The sequence below is a fragment of the Onychostoma macrolepis genome, chromosome 19 (genome assembly GCF_012432095.1).
Source record: "Onychostoma macrolepis isolate SWU-2019 chromosome 19, ASM1243209v1, whole genome shotgun sequence".
Taxonomy (NCBI): domain Eukaryota; kingdom Metazoa; phylum Chordata; class Actinopteri; order Cypriniformes; family Cyprinidae; genus Onychostoma; species Onychostoma macrolepis.
In genome coordinates, this window is record NC_081173.1 from 8,695,887 (window position 1) to 8,722,852 (window position 26,966).

Below are 26,966 nucleotides of genomic sequence, written 5' to 3' on the forward strand. Positions count from 1 at the left end.
GCTTGATTTATTCGTGCTCTTATTTTAAATTCAAAACAATTCTCGTATGTGGGAGAAGGGTGAAGCATCACTCGAGCATCCCCCTTATGATGCTGCTGCTGCTCAAACAGGACGTTCGGAGGTGTTGGTCTTTTTTTCTCTCTCCTCCCCTGCTTTCAGATGGGACACTCTAGGATGCCTCATACTAAAAAGTGCTAAAGATAAACCTCTGATAGGAATGTACATTTGGGATTATGTAATGAAAGTGTTACGCAATGACCGCCAGCCACGGAAGGAAAGCACCACAGGATGAGTTTGTGTTTTCTGTGAGGATTAGACAGATTTTTCTTCCAAGTCTTCAGTAGTTTAGCAGTTATATCCACCCATATGTCTCTCGTTCACTCCCATTTTCCCTTCCCCCAGATAGTACAGTGAGGAGCTAGTCTATTGCTCATCTTTAAACAGTCACACCTGTTCAAACATCACATGACCCAAAATGTAAATATTCACTTTAACATTGCAATATGATATGTACTAACGATTATTGTGGCTCTTGTGACCATCTAGCAATGCCTTTTCAATCATGTATAGCAATGTGATGCCGAGTTTTGCTCAGACAAGCACTACTCACTTCTGTTACTGAGATTTTTGGCAGTTTCCAATGTCCTCGACTCTTTTTTTTTGTTTTTTTTTCTTGTTTGTTTTTTAGTTCTTGTTCATAATTAAACGAAAGCAGACACTATTGGTCAAAAGTTTGGAATAATTTTTTAGAAAGAAGTCTCTTTTATAAGCCACTATTTCCTGTGGTGTACCCCAAGGTTCCGTACTTGGTCCACTTTTATTTCTCATTTACGTGCTGCCACTGGGTCAGATCATCAGACGTCATGGTCTCAATTTTCATAGTTACGCTGATGATATTCAAATCTATTTTACAGTTCAACCAAGCTCAGTTTGCCCACCCCCTTCTATTGTTTTGTGTCTTCAAGAACTTAAAACCTGGATGTCAGATAACTTTTTACAACTAAATGCTGACAAAACTGAAATCCTGCTAGTTGGCTCTAAATCTCAGTGCTCTTCCCAGCATGACATCTTCATAGATATTGATGGTGTCCAGATTAGGCCCTCAACAACTGTGCGAAATTTGGGAGTGTTGTTTGACTCTGCGCTATGCTTTGATTCACACATTGGTCAGATTGTTAAATCATGCTTTTACCAACTGCGAAATATTGTCCGTATACGTCCCTCACTTAATTTTGCAGATGCTGAAACTGTTCTTCATGCTTTTATAACCTCTAGATTGGACTACTGTAACTCCTTATATAGCGGCTTACCTGCCAAAGTTATTAATCGTCTCCAAATGGTACAAAACTCTGCTGCTCGAGTCCTTACATTTAATAAAAAATCTGCGCATATCACTCCCATCCTCCACCAACTTCACTGGCTTCCTGTGCAAAAACGTATTCAGTTCAAACTCTTAGTTTTAGTTTATAAGGCCCATAATGGCCTCGCACCTCAATACCTAGTCGAGTTAGTGCAACCATATGTTCCTGCACGGACTCTCAGATCTAGCAATGATAACTTGCTTGTTGTGCCCAAGTATAAACTCTCTACGGTGGGTGGCAGAGCTTTCTGTATTATGGGCCCTAAGCTATGGAATAAGCTGCCCCATAATGTTCGTGCTGCCTCCTCTCTTCAGACCTTTAAGTCTCAACTTAAAACTCATTTATTCACTTTGTTCTCTAAATAACTCTTCTGCCTCTCTGTTTTTCTTTTCATCAACTTTCATCATATGATTGCGAGACCTCTTGTAGTTAATTAATTGTAGTTCCTTGTTGTCAACACTTGTTTGTATGATTGTTTCTTCTGATTGTTTGGTGTATTATGTTTGCCAATTGCTTGTATTACTTTGTAAAGTGACCTTGGGTTCTTGAAAGGCGCTATAAAAATAAAACATTATTATTATTATTATATGTTCACCAAGGCTGCATTTATTTGATCAGTAGTAATTTAATGTTTGTACAGTTTAAAATAACTGTTTTGTATTTGATTTTATTTTAAAATGTGATTTATTCCTGTGATGCAAAGCTGTATTTTCAGCATCATGACACACATCATTACATCATTCCAATATGCTGATTTGCTGCTCAAGAAACGTGCTGCTTAATGTTTTTGTGGAAACCGGCAGTTTAAGGTAAGATTTTATTTATTTTTTTAAGAATTTGTCTTTTTTTTTTCTCATTAAGGACAGATTCAATTGTTCAACAGTACCCGTAAAGACATTTATAATGTTACGAAACATTTTTATGTAAAATAACTTTTTAAACTTTCTATTTTTCAAAGAATCCTGACAAAAATATTAAGCAGCAAAAACTGTTTGCATCATTGATAAAAAGAAGTGTTATTAGTCTTTCAGCAGCAAATCAGGATATTAGAATGATTTCTGATCTGAAGGATCATGTGACACTGAAGACTCGAGTAATGATGCTGAAAATTCAGCTTTAACATCAAAGGAATAAAGCACATTTTAAAATATATTCAAACAGAAAACACTTATTTTAAATTGTAATAATATATTGCTGTTATTTATTTATTTTTACTGTGTTGTTGATCAAATAAATGCAGCCTTGTTAAGCATAGAGACTTCGTTCAAAAACTTTACAAAATCTTAACTATTCCAAACTTTTGACTAGTAGGCTAAAAATGACATTGATTTATTTGGGTTTGTTATTTTTCCTGAGGAACTAGAGCATGTGTTTTTGGCTGTTAATCTGTAATATCTAGAAAGAGGCTGTGCGGTGAGTGTTGGAAGTTGTAAGAAAGCAGGAGCTGTGCTTTTGTGTCTCTTAGAAGCCCTTACATTGCTGCCAGGCGGCTCGCCTGGTGCTAATCTTTATTTAGCACATGCCAGCAGGTGTTGCCTAGTAACAGAGGACTAACAGGTTGGGGGGTGGAGGCCCGAGGGGACATACATCTCTCTACTAGCTTCACAACCCCACAAACCCTCAGTCCCCGTACCCATCTCCCCTCTGACTAACTCTAGGGGTGGCACCAGAGCCACATGAGAGGATTGAGCAGTGTGTTCATTTTCACAGATATTGCTGATATTTCAAGGGGCCTTGGTGAAGGGATGTTTTTCAAAAAGAGGAAAGTGGAGTGGGGGCTACAAAGAAGTCCTCCGTTGTACACCGAGATGATAAACGACGGAGGGTTGCCATGGTTTTTCTCTATGTGGAGTTCAGTTTGCATGCCGTCATGTTCATTCATTCATTCATGTCTCACCTGAACTAACAAAGGCAAATCTCAAACTGACTTTCTCTTCGCATGCAGGTTTATAATTCCTGCATGTTGAGACGGTTTTGCATGTCTGGTAGCAAATTCTGTTTTTTTGTTTTTTTCTGAGGAGGGTTTTAATTTTAGTCAGAGTTCTTTTTTTATTATTTTGAATTAGCAAGGATGCATTCAATTGATCAAAAGTGACAGTAAAGACGTGGTACAAAATATTTCTATTTTAAAAAATGCTGTTCTTTCTATTCATCAAAGAATCCTGAAAAAAAAATAAGCAGCACTACTGTTTTGAAAATTGATGATCATAATAAGAAATGTTTCTTGAGCAGCAAATCAGCATATTAGAATGATTTCTGAAGGATCATGTGACACTTAAGACTGGAGTAATGATGCTGAAAATTCAGCTTTGACATCTCAAGAATAAATTACATTTTAAAATATATAAAAATAGAAAATGGTTATTTTAAATTGTACTAATATTTCTGTTTTGCTGTTCTTTTATTGAATAAATGTAGCCTCGGTTAGAAGAGATTTCTTTGAAAAGCTAAAAAATGACAGACCCACACACACACACTCATTATAATTATATATATATATATATATATATCAACAACATGAAGTGCATTAAAAAGTATGTTACATCAAGGTTTCCCAAACTGGGTTTGTGAAGGAACTGCAGGGGGTTTATGAGTTTAATGAAAAAGCAAATAATTAATTCAGTCATAAAAATGCTAAAATGAATCAAAATAAAAGTTACTGAAAAAATAAAAAATAAATTGTATTTGTTTACCTGCATGTCATGTGACCGTTAACCAACGCCGGAGAATCGTGAACATGCAAATGTGATACTTCATTATTACAATATTTATTTTAAAATCTCAGGGTACTTCAAATAAAAAAAATATTAAGTGAAAGAGGATCAGATGGAAAAAAACAATGTGAATTTGTGCACTTGTGTTCGAAAGACAAACGCCTTCCAAAGTAAAATAACCGACTGAGTGATAATTCAAATAAAAAATAATGTGTCCATCAGTAGTTGACAGTGAGTGTAGTTGACTAATAACTGATCTCTGTGTGAATGTCCACAAAACTGGAAGACTTTCTGAGTATATAGAAGCAGTAGACTTTTAGTTTTAGTTAGGAAAATTTAAAATATGAAAAAGAAGAATTGGGGAGAATCAATAAATTATTGCTATTGTGTAAATTATAAGTAATCATGTAATCTATAAAAGAGTAATTTTAAGTATTTTTGGAATCTGATTACGTAATCCAGATTACATGTAATCAGTTATTACCTAGCTATATGCTTGCTTGTTTGTTTGTTTGTTTTTTGGCCTATATAGAATGCAAAATAAAAAATTAATTATAGCATGTTTAAAACTATTACATTTAAGTGAAATATAAATAATTATATATATTTTTATCATTTTAAACACTTTATCAAGCATTTAAGCATAAGCTTTTGTGTTTTCCAAAGCATATGAATATTCATGCATTTTAATGAGTGATGGTCGCCCTATGACCCTCTGCATGAACCTGTACGGCTGTTACATATGGAAATGAGCTTTTGGTTTACCCTCACTGACAACTGCACTGACCTCAACTGCACTCTGGGTTTGTCACAACTTAACTAATGAAGGACAAGATTCTCAAGAAGTTCAAAAACTTCCTTAACTGTATTACATTCTATATAATAAATAGAATTCACGCTTTACTGCATGCTTCAACAACTCTTGACAGCCTCTTTTTGTTTATTGCTTAAATATGACATTTATGTTGCTGGAAACTGTCACATAAGCCTGTAACATTTCACTCCATTTGATTCAACTCGTTGAAGATTACAGAGCAGAATCATTCGGGATTACTCAGCACATTGATGCACTGAGATTACTTGCCCAATATAACCACCCCAGATTATCCTGACCTGTATTACCCTGGATTATTTCCTTCACATACACAGATTACTCAACAAAACCGCAGAGCCATTATAGCAACCTAAATGTCAACAGGCGCAGTGTGGATGATCGCTTTTGCCTATGTTGAACCACAGTGTATTTCTTCTATACGGTGCAAAGATTACTGAGATCCGCAGCTCAATATGTGTGATAACGCATTTTGCACATATTGAACTGAGCATGCTTGAACTATTTGGGTGGGAGGGTCCTTACGTAATAATACTGAAGTGTTTTTAAAAAATTAGTTATTTCATTATTTATTTACCCTGAAAAGGTATATCTATGGAAGATCGTTTCTGATTAAAGAATAAGTAAATAAATGGTAATTGCAAACTTTTTTCGGCGGGGAAAAATCTGAATTGTGAGGTATACACTCAGAATTCTCACTTTCTTTCAGAGTTTACATCATGCAATTCTGAGTTGGTATCTCGCCATTCTTACTTTTTTTTCTCTGAATTCTCTGAAGTTTACATCTCACAATTTTTTTTCCCACCACAAGATAAAAATTAAAAAAGGTAATTATGACTTTTTCTCTCACAATTCTGACTTTTTTTCTCACGATTGAGAATTTCAAGTTTGTTTATCTCACAATTTTGGTAATTAACATCTTGCACATAAGATGTTATCACATAACACATCCAGAAAACGGTCTGAATTGTTAATTAAAAAGCCACAATTATTTTTTGCTTATTATAAATATGCTTCCATACATATCAGAAAGTTTTGATGTTTTCTCTTTGAATTCATTCGGGTTTGACATTTGAAATATTGAAATATTTGGTATAAAGTTATAGAAGTTACTAAATGAAAAACAATTAAAAAGTCTGAAAATTTGCAATTTCGGCTTATTTAATATGAGAGTCAAAATGAAAAATTCTGTCATGTTATTCCAAATTTCTGATAATATTTAGCAGAATGTCCAAGCTGCTCTTTTAGGACCAGCAGCTATGGTCCCCATTGACTTTCACTGTATGGAAAAGAGCAGCTTGAACACTGTGATAAATATCTTCTTTTGTCTCTTACAAAAGAGAGGTTATACAGTTATGGAGCAACATGATTGTAAGTATATTGATGACAGATTTTTTAAAATTTCTTTTTTAACTAAAAAAGGGTCAATCCCTTTAATGTTAATAATGGAGTTTTAAAATAAATGGTTGTAATCATCCATTTTCCCTTATAAATTGCAAGGACTTTCTGATTAGTATATCAAAATTGGTCTTGAAAGTATGGTACCAGAAACGTAATCACCCATGGCTAGATTGTGGTGTTCTAGCCCTGCCTATGTGATGTCATTATAATCCCCCTCCTTCCTGTCCTCTGTGTCCTTTTCCTACCGAAACTGGAGCATTTCATAAATCACGGCAATCCTTCTGGAGAGCAGAAAACCGAAGAATCCTGGAATCACCTTGAGCGAAATTTCCTGCATGATGCAGCAGGACAGCGACTCATTTATTACTGTCCTCATCCCAGCTGAAAGAAAAAAAAAAAGAGAGATGTACATAGATACAGTATGTTCACGATTTCCTACTGAGCTTTCAAAAAGGCTCTAAAAATACATCTTTCCCACATGCACTGTGCCATAAAACATTTATAGTCCACCACAATCTGCTACACTGCCGTTGATGCAACAGTCTTGAAATATTCACAAGGTTTCTAGCTTGTTGGCTTGAAGAGAACACTGGGGAAAAAAGGTAGAGGAGAGAGAGAGAGAGAGAGAGAGACGATGTGCTTACATAATACGCCAGCCGCAGTCTGAGATGAGGGCGCAGGTTTAGACACGCGTCTCCACGGCCAATATCAACAGCCAGTCTCTCTTCTCGCTGCAGTGCATGGTGACAGTGGCGCTCTTCATCCCTGCCCTGCTGTCGATCTCTCTTCCTCTCTGCAGTCTTACACAACCACACAGCTTTATATTGTGCAAGATAGAGGTCAGGTTAAGACAATGACTAAATGCACATTCATGTGGCCGCTGTTTGGTGACAACAGAGCATAAGATATTGCTTTACGTAATTAACAAGACTGCATTTCAAGGACGGAACAAATTAAACATGACATCAAAATGGACTATATTTACTTTTGGTTGTTCCTGGTGTTATTATAAATGATTAATCTATGCACATTACTCCAAAACCAAAGGGGGAAAAAATAGAAAATAAATTGCATGTGTTTGTAATTCTTAATTTAGTTTAGTAGTATACTGCCATTCAAATATTTGGGGTCGGTAAGATGTTTTAATGTTTTTGAATGAAGTCTTTTATGCTTACCAAGGCAGCATTTATTAGATCAAACATACAGTAAAAACAGTGATATTATAAAATATTATATAATTGTTTTCTGTTTTAATATATTTTAAAATGTAATTTATCCCTGTGATGCAAAGCTGAATTTTCAGCATCATTACTCCAGTCTTCAGTGTCACATTCTAATATGTTCACGGAACATTCATTATTTTCAGTGTTGTGCTGCTTAATATTTTTATGGAAATTGTGATATATATTTTTTTCAGAATTCTTTGATGAACAGAAAGTTAAAAAGAATGCATTTGTTAGAAATTCATTACTGTCACTTTTGATCAGTGTAATGCATCTGCTATATACTGTACATGTATCAATTTCTTTTAAACAGCAGTGTGCATGACAAAAAGTGTAATTGAATATTTAAAAGATTAAATAATAAACATCATGTATCACCTCTGACTTCTGGAACAAGCGCTCAATGTCAACAACATTGTAAATGCTATAAACTGAGCTACAATCTGTTAGTCTGATCTTGGAAAAAACACTGGCACGATTTCTTTTTAACTAAAGCTATTTAAATGTCAATTTCCAAAGCTGAATTATTACTTTAGTTTTGAAAATTGCTAACTTTTGAAAATGCATGTAAATGCATGTAAAGTTCAGTTGCAATATCTATGACATCCAGTCAGTTAGCACTGAAAATAAGATCCCTCGGTTTGTCATAATAACAACCAAAAAACCCATTTACAGTAATGCACTTACATTGGAAGAGCATGAGAGAAGGTACTCCACCGAAATAAACATGCTGAATTCTAAACACACTTATAGTATAGTCACATACTGTAACCTTATACTGGATTAGTGTGAAAAAAATCACTTGGTAACCTCGCTTGTGCAAAGTCATATCCAATTTCAATTATTGTCATGACCATGTAAAGTCAATAAACGCTTGAACATGATACATGCAAGGATACAAGAGACTTTTACATCCAACCATAGTATTTACATTAAAAAGTTGCAGAAACCAGGCATTCATTTGTCTAGACCTGCATTTCCATTGCTAAAAGGACAATTAAGACAACTTTACAGCACAAATAAGACACATTTGAAAATATATCATAATATATAAAATATGAGCTGCACATCTTAAATGCCTTTGCTCACAGACTTACATTATGTGCATCACTGAACACATTTTGCTTTGCAAACTGAAAGATGTGTCCAAATAATTTTCTATACTAATTAATAGCATGCCGTACTGTCAGTAGAGTTTAATTGTGTTGAACCTGGACAATTCCTTTAAGATTTGAGATTTACATGGATGGTATTTCAGAGGCCGCTGCAGTGCAAAAGACCGCTGCATCTCACAGCATCGTTTTTACTAGATAAACTTATTTGAGTTCATTTCAATTCATTTACTTTGAAGTCCAAACCTTTGAATATGAGATCAAAATAACAAATATTTCCCATAGGCTCACTTCTCTACATCTACGTTTTTGCTCGTCTCTGAGACGTAAATGTATGTACGCCTTTTCCATTAATAATTGAACTGATGTCTTCGCTATGAGCAGTGATTACTCGGTGGGGGTTGCGCAGATCTTCTGCTCGACTTCTGGAGTGTTCCGAAGGTCTAATATGAATATGTATTAAAGAGCAGTGTGATTTGAAACACGCCGTGTTGCTCATAACACCTCGCCAACCATGACGCAGTCGTCATGGCCCAAAGGTCAGGAGGAAATCAGAATTGTGGCTGTCTTCTGGGCTGTGCAACAACACTGCAAACCAAATTAGCTCCACCCAGCAGCATTCAAATGGAAATACACCCACTCCTTTATCTCAGCCAACTGGGGTTTGTTGTTGTTATTTTGTCTGCTCTTTGAAGAAGCAACCTTCAGAGGGCTGGAAAATAAGGCCGGAGCTGTATTGTCTGTTACCTATCTGCTGTTTGCTGTCCAGCGGTGTTTATTTACTGCATTTTAAAGTGAATTTCGCTATCTAGTCAGGTCTGCACTGCAGTCTGGGAGTAGACCAGGGGGTCTTTAATGCTGCAGATGAAATGTTCTCTTTCTTATATTGTTCAGATGTTCTCTATCGTATTGATTATCTGTTCTTATTCAAAGTAAACCGTTTTAGTCTTTGATGGGTAGCAGTATGTAGTAAGGCTTTTCATGTTTATTCTGAACACAGAGACATGGTGTTAAAAGGATTTTCAATGTTGGGAAACTTAAAAAAAATAAATAAATGTAGCTAGCTGAGCTACAAACTACTCTGTAGAAAAATAATTTAAAAGGATAGGTCACCCAATAATGAAAATGTGCTGTTAATTTACTCACCCTCAGGCCATTCAAGATGTAGGTGACTTTTGTTCTTCAGTAGAACAGTAAAGAAGATTTTTAGGTGAAACCGTTGTCCTTGGTGATTTATAAACTGCACGTCAGTGACTGCTGGTTTTTGAGCATCAAAAAACATATACATAAAAGGCCAAATCAATACCCATGGCTCCAGATGATACACTGAGGTCTTATGAAGCGAAACGATCGGTTTGTGAAAGAAAAGGATCATTATTTACAACATTATTACCTTTAATCCACAGCCTGGGCAAACAGTTCTTCTCTGTATATTTTGTATATTATACTACTTGTATTTTGGCCTGAGGGTAGGTAAATTCACTTTTGGGTGAACTATCCCTTCAAGTCAAATGAAACCCTTCATATAAAGTAGTTACACTACATGTTACATGTAAAATGTAGCTAACTATATTTGAACTACTTTATAATTTTTTATGTGTGATATATTAAAAATGGTTAGATTTACTTTCTTCAGATGTCCATTTATTAAAAATACCTTCAGAAGAGGTATAAAAACATTTTTTATTTATTTATTTTTTTGCTGAGGAGGAAAAATAGCTAATATGTGTCAGCTTCTATCTCATTAGCACATACAGTCAAACCAAAATTTATTCAGACACCTTCAACATCTCTCACATTATATCACAGTTTATTCGCTACCGTTTAGAAAATGGTAATAAAATATGACAAGAACTCAAGAGTTAAACAGTGACAGAACAAATTCATCTTGATAATGTCAGATCATTTTGATAGAACTTTGATAGAAATTATTCAGCTGTTAAGTTTAGGTACACAATTAAATAATACCAATTTAGGTCAATCAATTATCAAGCAATGTTTAATTGAGTTCAGTCTGTGGTGTAAAAAGTTCGCATTAGCAATTAAAGAAAAAAACACTGAAGCAAAACACGGTCAGGTCAAAGTGTCTGAATATTTTTTGATCCCAAATTTTACTGTAGTCCACTGTAGGAAGAATTTTTTGGTATACTATGTCACAGTTGACTTTATTTTGATATCCTCACTTACATTTATGAACTATAAAAAAATATCAGAAGTTATATATGGTGTCTGAATAGTTTAGTTTGACTGTATGTTTATTATAATGCATATTGTTTCTCTTCTAAAGTGTGTTTTAGAGTCAATTTCATCATATTAAGGTGTTTAAAGTGTTTTACAAGTTAGCTTTCATTTTTGATTGTAGTCAGAAGATTCTCAAATCCATCCACGTAGTGCAGAGATTTCTGTGCTGGAAGTACCGCCCAACCGATTCAGTTGAGTGAGTCATTTATGCTGGAATCGCTCCGATCGGATAACCTCGATGATTCCGATCAGGGGTGTGTTTCCCAAAAGCATCGTTAGCTAACTATGGTCGTTAGTTCCACTGAACTCTATTGGTAACAATGGAACTTGCGACCATAGTTGCTTTTGGGAAACGCACCCCTGTTCGGCCAATTCATTGAAAAGAACCGACTCAAAAGAGTCATTCATTTCTGAATCGGACAATGCTTGTTGTCATTTTAACTAGCCAACTGAGAAACAGTCCAAACGTCTTTATTGCTGAAATATTGTCAGTAAAATGTAAAAAGCTTGGTTGAATTGCTGATAAAATGCTACATGATTTTAAAAAGAAAATAGCAATGCTAATCACCTCGCTACAGAAAAATATAGTTAAACTATGTTTAGAAATAAATAAAATAAATAAAGCTGCTTATTTATTAAATCCAAGAATCCAAATATATTTCTTTTATGCGACCAAACTCTCTCTCTTTCTGCATGGCGAGAAAGGTTTGAGAAAACTGCTTTGTGCTCTGGGATCAATTAGAGGTGCTTTCAGCTCAGACAGACTGTGAGAAGGCTGGTTCATGTGAGAAGTGTGTTTTGTTTGGGTGAGAAATGTGTTTGGACCTCATGACCTGCCCACACGTACTTATCAGTGTCCCTGTGAGCCCCAAGGCAGAGCAGCCAAGGCCTGCTGTCCTTCCTTCATCCTGTACACACTGTTCCTGCATCTGGAACCCAACTGCTGTATTCGGTCTAATCTGGGACTGGAGCTAATTACATTGTCTAACTCAACATTTTCTGAAGGAAATTAGTGCTGCAGCCCATGCAACACTTGCAGTCATGTTTCTAGGGTGTTGCTAAGGTAATCTGAGTGGTCGTTGCACATTGCTTTGCAGTATTTATTAATTCAAATCAGAGCCCTAATTTTACCAGGTCTCTGATATTTTTGTTACAATATTTGACTTGTGTCCCTTTGTAAATATATTGAAAGATTTTTTTAAATGTATATTTTTTTATATTCAACCAGCTAAATATTGCATGCCTAAACACCTGAAATTGCCTGAATCCGCATTAAATTATTGCAGATTACAGGCAGAAGCCTCTTTAAGCCTTTTAAGAACATGCCAGGGTCATGTATTTGACCCCAATATATATATATATATATATATATATATATATATATACATACAGTGCCCTCCACTAATATTGGCACCCTTGATAAATATGAGCAAAGGCGGCTGTGAAAATAAATCTGCATTGCTTATCCTTTTGATCTTTCACTCAAAAAATTCACAAAATTCTAACCTATCGTTGAAGTAAAACAATTGAGAGTGGAGAGAAAATCTCATGATGAATTAAATGTTTTTCTGCAATGAATGTTGGCCACAATTATTGGTATCCCTTGAAATTCTTACGAGTAAAATATCTCTGAAGTAAATTCCCATTCATATTGTATAAATATAAATTTTTTAGCACACCAGGGTGATTGAGCATGAAATTGTGCAGCCATGTCTGCCGGTTCCACAGGATTATAAATATGAGGAACACAAAGCCCAAATTCCCTTAATCATCCATCACAATGAGAAAAACCAAAGAATATATTTCTGATGTGCAGCTTCTGATTGAGCTTCACAAATTAGTGAAGTGGCTTTAAGAAAAGAGCTAGAGCAGTGAAAATTCCCATTTCCACCATCAGGGCAATAATTAAGAATTTCCAATCAACATAAAATGTTACGAAACTGCCCAGAAGAGGACGTGTGTCTGTATCGTCCTAATGCACGGTGAGAAGGAGCGTTTGACTGGACAAAGACTCTTCGAGGATCACAGCTGGAGAATTGCAAAAAATAGTTCAGTCTTGGGGTCAGAAAACCTTAAAAAAAATTGTCAAACAGCACCTACATCACCATATGTTGTTCGGGAGGGTTTCAAGAAAAATTCTCCTAGCTAAACAAACTCCAGCATATTCAGTTATCAGACACGACTGGAACTTCAAATGGGACTGGCTTCTATGGTCAGATGAAACTAAAAAATGAGCTTTTAGCAGCAAACACTCAAGATGGGTTTGGTGCACACAGGGATAAAAAGTACCTCATGTGTACAATGAAATATACTGCTGTTTTTTTTATGTTGTGGGCCTATATTTCTGCTGGAGGTCCTGGACATCTTGTTTAGACACATGGCATCAAATACCAACAGATAAAAAATCAATAAATGACTGACTCTGTTAGAAATCTTATAATGGGCCATGTTTGGATCTTCCAACCGTACAATAATCTAAACACAAACCTCAAAAACAACACAAAAATGGGTCACTGAGCACAAAACCAAGCTTCTGCTGGCCATTCCAGTCCTCTGACCTGAACCCTGTAGAAAATGAGGGGCGTGAACTGAAGAGAAGAAGCACCAACACGGAGCTGGGAATCTGAAGAATCTGGAGAGATTCTGTATGAAGGAAATGGTCTCTGATCTCTTATCAGGTTTCTCCAAACTCTTCAGGTATTATAGGAGAAAACTCAGAGCTGTTACTCTGGGAAAAGGATGTTGCAATAATTGGGTGCCAATAATTGTGGCCGACATGAACTAGAGAAAGCATTTATTTCACAATGAGATTTTCCCCCTTCTTTCAATTGTTTTACTTCAATGATAGGTTGGAATTTTGTGAATTTTTTGAATGAAAGATAAAAAGGATAAACAATGCAGATTTATTTTCACAGCCGACTTTGCTCATATATATATATATATATATATAGTATTAATGTCAAATATCATAAGAATATTCAAATATCAAATACAAGAGATTTTGCATTGTGACTTCAATTCTCATTAAGCAAATACATTTGTAGCATTTCTCATCTCTAAAGTGAAAAATTTAATTCTCACTATACTCAAATGTTATATATTTCAATTATATTTTACAGTATAAAGGATAACAATGACAATTATGTTAGTTATACATACAATAGTGTCTGTAATACTGTAAGTATCATTATAAAACATAGCTCCAGTCCTGATTTCTGATTGGTCAATACAGTGGAAATAGTAACAGTTGCACATATTACTGAGCAGGACCCATTGCAGCTCATTATTTTTGCTGCATAGCAATGAGTTATGTTAGGGACTTTTAATTGAAACATATAAATGAACACAGTTGTTATACTGTATCATAATTACTGACAACAAGTGAGAAATTCTGGAAATGTGCATATGGTCTTAATGAGGGGAAATGTGGACCAGTGCGCACTGCATTGATGGGGTTCTGGTGAGAAGCTGGTGTTATCATTCACCGTCATGGGTGATTTGATATCCTCCAACCCACAGGGCGGAACAAAACCGCATGTTACAAACCTCAGTGACTGCAGAGAGCCTAGAGAGCAAGGAAGACAAACACAAAGTTGTTCCAGGGTGGAATCAGCCTACAGCCTTTATTGCACATTCCTGTTTGGTTTTGCTCTGACCACATCCTGGCATGATGTTTATGCAGTGCAGAAAACACATTGTCTTGTAGTTTTACCTTTCACCCCGTGAAAGCCTGAGATCACTACATATACCAGACTCCTTTCAATTCAGGTACATATATTATATTTTTTCATTTATTTTTCTTTCTTTTTTTATCATCAGTGACAATGCCTGCAACATGCTTCAAAATCTTCATTTTGGCAAACTACAAATAAATTAAAACACATTCATAGAACACAATTTGACATTTAAGGACATTAATAAAGAAAATTAGGACAAACTGAACAAACAAACAAAAAAATACAAAGAAGCGGCTTCTGCTCTTTTTTGTTACTTTCTTGCTTTTTTTTTGAAAAACAAAGAAAAATAAAACAAGTTAGCTAGCTAACAATCACAGACCACATGCAGATATAATACAACAGAATCATCTCACTCGTTTGGACGATTAACTCTGTTAGTTAGTTTCTGCAAACTACTGATCTAAACTATATCACAAAATTATGCTTTAAACCGGAAAACATCCAATTTCGCGATATTTTGGACTGGTTATAATAAGAAGTCCTTGGTATAGTATCTCCTCTCGCTAAATAGGAAAACACACGACCACTTTTCAATAATGTCCAAACAGAGTCTGGAGAAGACCAAATGCACTTCAGTAGTGATAAGAGATACCATCTGCGACCAGACACAGAAATCTGCAATAAGCCACCCACGAGGGTTTACGCATGTTTTTACAATCGCTGCAGTGATACGAACAAGAATTGCAGGTTCTTCAGTGATCAAAGTGTATTTCATTTCAATGACCAGGATAAAATGATCACTGTATACAGTAAAATGTAGTGCTTGCCACTGGATTGCCTTTTGAAGCACTGCGCAGTCACCATTCATTTTACTGCATCACCTTAATATCAATAACACAAGAAGTTACTAGACAGAAATAATAAATATCAATTACGGATCAACAGTGTTGTTTCCCCTTCATCCGCCTTCAGGGCATGAGCATTTCTGATTTTATCATTTATACATCAATGTCTTCATCATTTTTTTTGTTTGTTCAAATGCCATATTAATTAGCAGCGTCTTGTGTGACATTTGTAATCGTCAGAGACATCAAAGAGTCTTTCTACTGAGAGCGCAGCAGTTACACACAAGAAAACACACAAGGAAATGGTGACAATGTACATTAAGCTTTTGGCACATGCTGTTTCCATGTCTGGAGAAGACAATCCTCAATATATCATATGAAATGCATCTCACATCAAGGAAATCTGATTTTTCCAACCTTGAAGTGTCATTTTAAGGGAATAATTCACCAAAAAATGAAAACTCCGTCATAGTTTATGCGCCCAAACATGTATGACTGACTTTCTTTTATAAAACAAAAAAGAAGATAGTCTGAAGAATGTAATTGCTGCTCTTTTCCATATCGTTAAAGTTGATGGGAAGCTCCAAAATGACAAAAAATGCACCATAAATGTATCATAATGTTGGTCTAATGATAACATTGAGTGGCCAACAAAATCCAAAATTCCATAAAAAGGTGGGATCTTGTATCATCTTCCCCTTCGCCATAGCTCTCATTTGCATTTCCACATATTCATACTTCAAACTCATGTCAATGACTTTATTGACGCCACTGACATCAAATATGACTCATGGAGTTTAAATGCACCGAAGAGCAAGACTTTTTACTTATTTTCTTAATTTTTGGTCTTTCCTTCTTGTATGTCTATTTTTAAGATCAACAATATTATGGAAAAGAGCATCAAATACACACTTCAGCATTTCTCCACTTGTGTTTCACCAAAGATACAACACCATACAGGTAAGAAAATGACAGAATTTCAATTTTCGGGTGAATCATTCCTTTAAAACGCCCAGTGTGTCAACAAAACCCATGATTTCGCCTTTTTCGGCTATCATGTCATTTGTATTTCACACACCGTGTGGAGAGGAGCGCCATGGGTTGGGTTGGGTCTAAAATAAACAGAGCTCTTCTACATCTCATCGCTCACAAGATGCAGTCTGAGGCGTTCTGGATTCACGCTGACATTTGAAGGAGAAGTCAATAAACATCAAGGCGTCGAGCTGCGGCTCTCTCAGAGCATCAATCAGGCAACTAAACGAGACGCCCTCCTTCCTCAAGGTTTCAGAACAAAGGAGTCGCCCCCTCAGCGTCTCTCTCTCTCTTCCCACTTCTGTCCTTCTTCATCTGGCTCTCGTCACCAGCTACCAGAGTCCAGGTCTGAAGCCGTAACCGAGCTTACGCTTTGATTTACGCGATCCGAGAGCGACGTTCACAGTCTTGAGATCTTATTTCCTGGGCCGTCGGCCATTTTGTCCTGTTGTTCTAGTCTAGTATTGATCAGCACAGTGATGCAGAGTCAGTGCAAGGTGGAGGAATCAGGCCCACAACCGCGAGCGTATCGATTTATGAGCCAACATAGTACAAGCGAATCAGCACAATTAATGTTTGGGGCATCAGCTGTGGCATCGGCATGTGAAGGTGCGAAGTTCTTTACGTCGGCGCTAACAAGGGTTCAGGTCTGCGCGATCGGCGTTGTCCTGTCTCTCAGTGCTCCATGAAGACAAACGCTCAACATCTTGTGTGCAAACATCACCATGTCTGTCACATGCCTATCTCTTGCCAATAAAAATCCCATTGGGACAATGACATTCGTTAATGCCATCTGGTATCTAAATCATCCGAATTAGGAGCTTTTGGTCTTCTCCAAAAACAAATAATAGAATGACCAACAGAGGTGGTTCACATTTTTTTTTAATCTTAGACCTCTGCATAAGCAAAGAAGGCTTTGTTCACACCGCATATTAATCCAATTTTTCAAATCCGATCTTTAGGACTGACAGTAAGTGGTGTGTTTGTTCAGACTGTGTAGTCGATATCCGATGCATCTACTTGCCATAGTAGTGATGTATGCGTCAGCACGATGCCAGACTTTCTCATATAACAACCGAGAGCAGCTGTCAGTGTGGAAAGACAGGACAGAAAACTGGGAATTTTGCCTCTGCTCACTGTCTATCATGGCATCTTGTGGCAGTGCTGGACTCACAAGAGTCATATTTACGCATTTATGCATATACAGTGTCCAAAACTGCTGACTCGTGCACTCGTTTACTATCCGACACAGCGAGAATCAAACAGTTGAAGATATATTAGCTAAAACGATTTATTCAGATCTTAAAATTTTGGATTTCAAACCACATTATGGATGTGTTCAGACTCTGAGTCGGATGTGGTAAAAAAAATAAATCAGAAATTTGCTGCCTGTCTGAACAAAGCCCTAGTTTTTTTCTCCATTGGAAATCAATGACCATCTACGCAACATAGTGATGTCTAAATTTTGCCACGCGTACAGAGGAATAGAAGGAGCACAGCTCTACATAAATTACAATCATCATGTTGCATCCAACTGTGAAAAACAGCACAGCCAATGAGGAGGAACCCAGAGAAACTGAACCTCAAATGTAGTGTAATGATCTGCTTATCTATTAAGTGTTAACAAAGTCATTTGCATGTAAATGGTGGCAAGTCTGATGCTGTTCAGTGCAATGCATTGCCAGCTATAAAAGTAAAGAGGGATGGATGGAGGGGGGGGGGCACACAGACAAGGATATAGAGTGGAGATGGTGCACATTTAACTTTGCTTGGAGCCTCAATTGTATCCAGAGTCCATAGCTGTATGTAGCTGCAGAGACGCCCACTCATGAGTAATAGCAAGTGTTCGGTCCATGGCACCTCGATGAAGAAGAGTGAAGGACGGAGTGATGGTGAATGTGCCACGTTTATGTGTAAGATATGATGCGCTAGCTTGTTTTTTTTGGAGTTAAGTTTGATGATGAAAAAGAAGAAAACCCAACTGAAAAAAGCCATGTCGGGATCGCCATTGAAGATGCTGACATCAGCCGTCGGATACGGGAGGGGACACCCAGCCGTACTTCTCGTGGGTCTTGACAAGGCTCTTGAAGGTCGCCTCGGCTTCCTTACGACTAAAGGCCTTCTTAGACTTGCCTGCTTTCCTGCAGATACGACCCTAAAGAGAAAACACAACGTTTGAATCAATGAAGATTTTCATGTGTCAAAAAAAATAGTGAGAGATTCTGTAATGAATTGAATGACCTTATATATATATATTAGTGCTGGGCAACAATTAATCACATCAAAAATAAAAGTTTTTGTGTACATAATATATGTGTGTGTACATTTATTATGCATATATAAATACATACACATTCATGTATATATTTAAGACAAATATGTTATGTTTATATAGTAAATATATTTATATATAATATATATTATATGAATATAAATATATATATGTAAACATTTTCAAAATATATACTGTGTGTCTTTATATATACATAATAAATATACATAGTACACACACATATATTATATACACAAAAACCTTTATTTTGGATGTGATTAATTGTTGCCCAGCACTAATATATGTATATATATACATATATACAGAGCTGGGTAGTAACTGATTACATGTAATCTGGATTACGTAATCAGATTCCAAAAATTAAGTACTTGTAATCGGAGTAAGTTACATTTTAAAATACTCGTAATCAGAATACAGTTACTTTTTTATGGATTACATGATTACATATTATTCACACAATAGCAATAAATCATTAATAAATCATTGATTCTCCCTAATTTCTCTTTTTCATCTTTTAAATTTTCCTTTCTAAAATAGCCTACTGATTATATACATATTATATATGTATATATAGTCCAGTTTTGTGGACATTCACACAAAGATCAGTCATTAATCAGGTGTCGACAACATATGACCGCTGGATTTACAAAAATTATTTCAAGTTTAAGAAGGGTTTCAGCATTGCATCAACTAGGCTACTGATGAACATTCATTTTTATTTTAATTATTACTCTGTAGGGTTTTTTAACCATGTATTATTAATTATAACTAATTAAAATGCACATATTCACATGTAATGTTACATGTAATGCAGGCATTCCAAAACTTTTTGTCATCTAAACCTTATTCACCAATATTTGCTTTAAGTACCCCTCAGATTTTAAAATAAATATTTCAATAATTAAGTAAGACATTTGCATGCTCACGGTTTCTTTGATGTTGATTAATGATCACATTGCATGCAGGTAAATAAAAATATTTGATCTCTTTTAGTAAGTGTTTTATTTAAAACATAGATTATAGAAATACAAAGACCGTTCACTCCTATACTTATGAATGGGAGAAACTGCAACGCGCAATATTGAGGAATAGTCCCACCTTCTAAACGAAAGAGCCAAATTTCTCATAGAAACCTGACTAGACCAGCCAATGCATATGCGCAGTCAAAAGCACGTTATGACTCCGCATGCACATTGCCTGAAAAATAAGCTTTTTAAACTCTATTTGAGCATAAGAAACAACATTCATGGGGCAATTCAATTCAGATTTTTGATGCTGATTTCTCATATGTAATTTAATTGCAAGTTCAGCGAGCCGTTTTTGAGATTTCAGGATTCCCCCATTCATTAAGATAGGTCTTGTACGAGCTGCCCGGAGGCGTTGCAAATATGGCCGCCAAGTGAAGAGACTTTCCTCGAAGGGAATTCAAATAATAAAAAATTTGAAAAAAAAAGGGAGTTTGTTTTAAAATGATTTATTTTCATTTAATTTTTTTTTTTATAATTTAATTAATTGTCAGCTTTTCATTAAACTCACAACCTCCCTGCAGTTCCTTTACGAACCCTAGTTTGGGAAACCTTGATGTAATATAATGTTTAATGCACTTCATGTTGTAAATTACAATGAATGGAACAAGTTTTCTTAATCTTTGCATTTTTTTTTTACATCATTATGGTACAAGATAATTCTATTTAAATCAATGTGATAAACGAGTTAAATCAAAAGTAATCTAAAAGTAATCTGATTATATTACCTAAAATGTGTAATGTAACGGATTACGTTACTGACTACAGTTTTTGTCATGTAATCTGGAATCAGTAACAGATTACAATTTGTAAGTAATCTACCCAGCACTGTATATATATTACAATTTTGCTGAACTGGACATTAAAATGGGTGAATATTATTATTATATTAATAATATAATAGGCATTTGGTAACAAGAGATTATGATCTGTGAGCACAACTGAATATTATGATTTGGCATTTCATATCCCATAAACAGTTTTATTGTTTAACATGTCAGTCAGACAGTCTCCTTCTGTCTAATCAGGTGTTCTTGACCAGAATAAGTTGCAAAACAGTCTAGACATTATACAGGTTTATGAGACACAAAAAGCTACAGAAAAACACAAAAATGTCTGTTGCAATCTTAACATATCTATTATATTTGAAGAGATGGGAAGCAGAAAAGCTTCATTCTTTAGCATATACTTGATTTAAACAAAGGGCAGTGTGTGGATTGTTTGTCCAAGAGGGAAATTATACATGAACTTAATATACTGTGACATGTCCTGCTGGACGCAACATTTAATATAATTTAGGCATAATAATTTAAGGGTGAAATGTACTTTCATTATATTAAACTGCTTTCTGTGCCAGTTTAATGTGCAAAAAACTATATGTAAGACATTATATGATTATGTTTTTAAGTGATTAAAAAAGCAATCTGAGGTTTGCAATAAAGAATCAAAGAAGCTTGAATCAGATGAGTCAAGATTGTCAAAATCAACCTCTAAATATGACATCAAAGTTGAGGAAAAGTGTGTAGGTGGAGTTTGACTCCAGATTTTTAGAGTCTTTTCATAAATTACGTAACTGACATGCAGATGCAGATGTGTGAATGACAGCTTGTGGTGTGATTAAATGGTCCTGGTGCTCCATTTTCAGAGGTTTTCCCATTTTCAATTTCAAAGCCGACTGCTCTGAGCTTCGAAGACACAGTAAATCAAGAGGCTGTGCTTGATAAAACCTCAGGCTGAATTATTTAAACAACCTACCAGAGCATTTTAACACCAGGTTCAGCCATTTTGATCACTGCTAAAGGATAATGGGAATAGAAATGATGCAACGGTGCATCCAGGATTGCAGCATCGCACAGTGAAAACGTCCAGCTCTCATAGTATGAAGTTCGCCAACTGCAGTAACCATTTCAAAGTATGAAAAAAAAAACAAAATGAGATTTTCAATGCTGCACATGCAAAAAAATAGAATCCCCTTTGCTAATGTCTCAAAGATGTCTGCATGTTTGTAACTCCAGATTAAAGATTAATAACAAACCTGCTGCTTTTAAAAACACTTTCAAAAATCAACATAGAAACGCATTTTACATGAGTTTTTGAAAATATTAACTAATCGAACTAATCAGATGGAAAAGACATGACAGGGTTTATATATTTACATATTAGAAATTGGGAATTGATTGGAACATGAAAAGTGGGTAAAATTAAGAGGGTTTGACAAAGTATTACATTTAATGTGCACAATAAGACTAGCAACAGGCAATAAGAAAGTAAACAGTCCATTTTGGTTTCAATGTTGATTTTGATCAGGAAAGACTATGCCTGCGTTCCAATGTGCATACTCTCCACCCTATCTGCCCTAAATAGTATTGAAAATTACTAAAATCACATAGAATTTAGGATGGATGGTACGCACATTAGGAAGCAGGCTAAGTTACAAGTTGGTGTTTATATATTTTACAATATTAAATTCTAGTGGCCCATGCAAGTAACTTGTAAAAGAAAAAGCATATTTAAAGAAGGCATCTCTCTGACTCATCAACCCCTAAAGCCTGTTCTGCCAATGTGTTAAGGACAGGAGAAACTTTTTTCATCTGGCATGCTCAAAACGCCAGCCAACAACCAGGCATGACCTAACAAATGATTTCATAATGGGATAGACATTTTAAACAAGCCAAAATATGACAGTGAGACATATTTGCACCCCAAATTGTTTCACAAGTGCATTTTTAATGGAATAATTCAGCCTAAATTCATTTACTTTTTCAAACTCTTTTTTTCTTTTTTCTGTGAAACACAAAATAAGATGTTGGGCAGAATGTCCCCTCCAACTATGGATGTGCTCTAAAATCTCATTTTGCGATTCACAGATCAGTCAAATGACCAAATTTTAAACACTCTTAAAAATAAAAGGTTCTATATTGGTATCGATGGTTTTATGAAGAACCTTTAACACCCATGGAACCTTTTCAATGCACAAAAGGTTCTTTATAGTGGAAAATGTTATTTAGAATGTTAAAATGTTCTTTTTAAGAACTGTTCACTGAAAGGTTCTTTGGGGAACCAAAAGTGGCATAATTTATGGCATAATTACAAAAATCCCCTTTATTTTTTTAAGAGTGCATGGCCAAATTTTAGTTTTGGCATGACATTCTCCTTTAAGACCAGCAAAAGGATCAGGTTCTGCACGCAAAGCACAAATATGCCACCTCAGGCTACATATGAGAGACACAATCTCACAAACCCAGCATCCACTAAATGAGCAAAAAGGATGTGCTTTCAGATGCCCCAGGACTGAGGTCAGTCTAGTGCCAGTGCTGATGTAAGACAGCAGGGACAGTGAGACAGAAATAGACAGCACTTCCCTCAGGCTCTATCAGTCAGGATGAGATCTAATGGCCCAGAAGTAACCGCATGAGTTCAATCGAGAAGAGGCTGCCCTATCCGTCAGAAAAGCCTGTGATTTTTGGATTAAAAAGGAACCATTGGAGCCTTAATTAAGCTTTATTGTGTTTACGGTCTCTCTTGGAAATCGCTTCCCTCACGCTTGAGAGGCACCGGAGGAGAGCGCTAGGGAGGGAACTGCTCCGATGTTAATCCAGGTTATTCGCATCAGCGTTTTCCCTGCAGCATGCTAACGGCATCAGCGACGTTTCCCTGTGCTATTTTGGTTTGGTGTGTATTGAGTGCCCATGTGAAGAGCCTGATGGGTAATCCTGTGAATGGAGATCAGTCAATGGTCGTGCTCGGCCTCTGTGCATTCTGGGACAACACAGACGGTAGGGATTATGTAACCGACATGTGCCAGATAAGGGTAAACAGTGTTGCTCTTTGCATCATAGCATCACATAAAGCCTGCTTGATGCCGCTTACCATTTTATATCTGAAAGGAAGTTGTCTGTAAATTCAACAAGGCAGAACAGGAATATTGTTTTGGATCACTAGACATATGGGAATGTTTCATTTTTAATCCATAGCCTATTGGTCAATGCATATTCAAGTCTAAAACAATGAGAAAAATAGTCATGTATAGAAAATATCTACTATTTGTCTTTTTGTTGATGATATTTTGTGCTGTAAATGTTGAGAACCTTAAAAAAACAGAAAATGTCTAGCTTCGTATGCAGAAAGATCTTCCCTAACCAAAGCAGAATTTGAACAACAAAAAGCTTTCAGTAAAATTTAAATGACTGTCAAAGCACATCCATGTCCTCGAGTTGATGTGAATGGAGCCTTTTTAAACATTCAGTAAAGCTGTAAAATTCAAGTATTAAATGCAAAAGGGATAAACCATGAAAGTTCTGCAGCAAAAGCCAAAATATGGCCCGTCGTTTCCTCTTATAATACAATAGCTGCATGTTAATTGGGGGTCTGTTGTGTCAGCAGCAGCTAAAATGGTAATTACCCTTGAGTGCTTTGGGTCATTTGGGGAAAAATGGTTATCTAGTCACCGCTGCCTCAGGCTCATCATGAATTTGGCATTTAAGAGCTCTTGACAGGTTGAGGTAAGCGTAGATGAACAGGTCTTTCCACTCAGATTTACAGCCCAGGGTTAATGGCCAGTCTCTAGCTTCATTATGGATTCTCATCTATTTCCATGACCCACCTTGTTCTTTGCATTCATTCTTTGAACGGGACTATCTAATGACTGATCTGATCTATCTGTGCAGCCCATCTAATCACATTACTAGTTAAGATCCAGGCTGCAGGACATTCTTAAGAAAAATGGTTCGAAATAGCACCAGATTATGATTGTAACAATAGCAGGACCATTTGTAACGCAAAGACAACCTTTATCTGCAGATATCAAAAGATATGGATATATATAGAAGAAACTTTTGATGTGAAACACTTGACATGTAGTAGGAAATTAAGGTCCTGCCAAAACAGGTTTTACAGCCTGATGACATAAGAGACCTTTTTTTAAGTTACTACAGTGCATTATGATAATCTTTCTATGATACTTTAGTGACATATGTACTAGTGCTTCAATAAACACAATAGAGCTTTGCTTTGCTCTGTTAATGGATGAAGCCAATACTGATCAGAAGAACCTATAATGGTGCATCAAGAACTTTTATAATCTCCAAAGCCAACTGAAGCATTCTATATAGGGCCAAATGGTTCTTGATAACAAGTGGTCTTTGCTGAAGATGTAAATCATTTAAAAAAAAGACAATTCTACCTCAATTGGTTCGAACCCTTGTGATGTTTTCTTCCATGGAACGCAAAAGCAACCTCAGCCACCATTTACTTTCATTGTATATTTAAAGATGCAGTGAAAGTGAACGGAGACATCTCGTTTTGTGTAGAAATAAAATCATACGTATCATGAAGATGAGTATGCTTTTGAGAGTGTATTGCTATGTAATTGCTCTCACACGCAATATATGTAACAGACACTATCATATGGACCCGCGTTGAATGGATGTTGCGCGTTTTTACGCGATTCAACTGCCAAAATGGAGGATGGCGTCAAGCAACATGAGATGTGAAGAAATCAACACCACTATGGCAAGAAGCCATCCTCACCTGTCCTTTGACCAGACTGGCAGCGAACTGCCTCATCACGGCCTCGACGGTGTACGCGCTCGACCAGCCGCGAGGCGTTAATAACTCCATGCAGATCGCGCCGCCGTCCAGCACGTATCCGTTCTCCAGCCGCGGCGTCAGGACGCGCATGAACGGCGGGGAGAACGGGAAATTGTCGGGGAAGGTGACATTCAGTAGTATGTACTCGGTGTTGGTCTCCTTCATGTCCTGCCACAGCGCGGAGTCCTTGTCCACCTGGTGCAGCTTGACATTCCAGTCAAAGAGGTTATCGTCCGCCAGCTCCACCGTGATGAAGCTGTCGCCGAGCCGCCGGATCTCCTGCAGCTCCTTCATCAGCCTCCGCGTCCGCACCTGGGTGCAGTGCTGCCGGTTCGCCGCCGGCGGGGGCATCACGGAGCCGCTCGTCGCTTTGCCGCCTCCCGTTTGCTGCTTCTCTTTCGCGTCCTTGCTCGGTTTGTCCGGTTTGACGGCGGGCTTGTCCTTGCCGGACACGTCGAAGCGCCTGGCTTTGATTTCTGGCGTGCTGAGGATGTTGTTGGTCTCGTTGCTGGTGTTGCAGTGCTTCGTGTTGTTGTTCTTCTGGTTGCCTTTAGTCCCTTTCAGTGAGCCCTGGTGGTGATGCTTTGGGTCCTCCGTGTCTCGGTCGTGCAGTCGAATTAGACCGATTTTCCGCAAAAGAGTAGCCATTTGTGATGCTTCGCGCCGATCGAGGTGGGTGTAATGGAGCTCAGAAGATAAGACGCGTCCTCAATGCATCATTTCCCCGCGCGAGTGCACTGAAACACAAAAACGTCCATATAATACGTATTCCCACTCCTGTAATTCCCTATGAGGCACAGCCGCGGCTGCTGCAAAAGAGGCACGATAACGCTACTCGAAATGAACCGATAATCTGGTGCAGGCAGACAAGAATAGCGGGAGCGGAGCACCTCAGGTCGGTTGGCTTCCGCTGTACCTGGACGGAATGAGTAATCAAGGGTCCAGCATGAGTTATTTTTTCTTCACACCAGTATTCCGACAAGTCCCGCCCTTGACCTGATCGCTGTTCGCTGGAGCTGCCACAGCTATGTGATTGACTTCTAAGTGTCCAATCACAGAGCGGCGGTGGCTGTGAGGAGCTCACGCTAGCCAATCCTGCCGTGGGAGGCGGGGCTTGTCTGAATACTGGTGGATAAAATAAATAACGCTTTGCTCTACGTCTATATTAACGCGTTTAATGTTAGTATACCTTTACCCTGTTTTGCTAATTTGGCACATTGTCCATTTATTTGTTGTTATTCTTTTATTTTTCACATACATGTAATTCATGTGTAACACTCCACTCCCTGCTTTACATCTTTGTCAGGTACAGGAAAAAATCACAGAAACAGTATCTAGTATCGTTGTATAACTTCATGTATTTCTCTCTCTCTCGCTCTCTCTTTTCTACATTCGTTGTAATATAATATGTAAGATGCCATCGGCATTAATAAAAAATAATAAATAAATAATGAGTCTTTGCCCTGTTTGGGAGAAAAGGGTATCGAGTTCTTATGCATCAGCTGGCAATGAATCAATACACCCCCTTCTCTTAAACCTCGTATTGAAAGGGTCAGTGCACCTGCAGTTCACACGAGTATGTATAAAATCGATTGTGTTTGAACGAACCAATTGCTAGCCA

The 26,966-nt window shown here is 36.9% G+C and overlaps 1 protein-coding gene across 2 annotated transcripts; it reads right to left on the reverse strand.

The window, feature by feature from the left end:
* Nucleotides 1–14,139: 14,139 nt before the first annotated feature.
* On the reverse strand, nucleotides 14,140–26,727 carry ube2ql1 (ubiquitin-conjugating enzyme E2Q family-like 1). 2 transcript variants are annotated; one of them, XM_058753495.1, is made up of 2 exons: nucleotides 25,286–26,727; nucleotides 14,140–18,593 (listed from the first exon to the last, which is right to left on the reverse strand). In XM_058753495.1, exons 1-2 carry the CDS (start codon nucleotides 25,991–25,993, stop codon nucleotides 18,462–18,464), a joined length of 840 nt encoding a protein of 279 aa, XP_058609478.1. In that variant the 5' UTR covers nucleotides 25,994–26,727; the 3' UTR covers nucleotides 14,140–18,461. The 2 variants fall into 2 exon arrangements, with proteins under 2 accessions (XP_058609478.1, XP_058609479.1); XM_058753496.1 differs by lacking the exon at nucleotides 14,140–18,593 and adding an exon at nucleotides 20,621–23,515.
* Between the last annotated feature and the right edge of the window lie 239 nt (nucleotides 26,728–26,966).

What these genes read in the sequence shown, in the direction of transcription:
- ube2ql1 (XM_058753495.1), bottom strand. Translation starts at nt 25,993, where the DNA reads ATGGCTACTCTTTTGCGGAAAATCGGTCTAATTCGACTGCACGACCGA. An exon ending in CCAGTCTGGTCAAAGGACAG is followed by an intron (nt 18,594 to 25,285) that starts GTGAGGATGGCT and finishes TTTTCTCTTTAG; the next exon opens with GGTCGTATCTGCAGGAAAGC.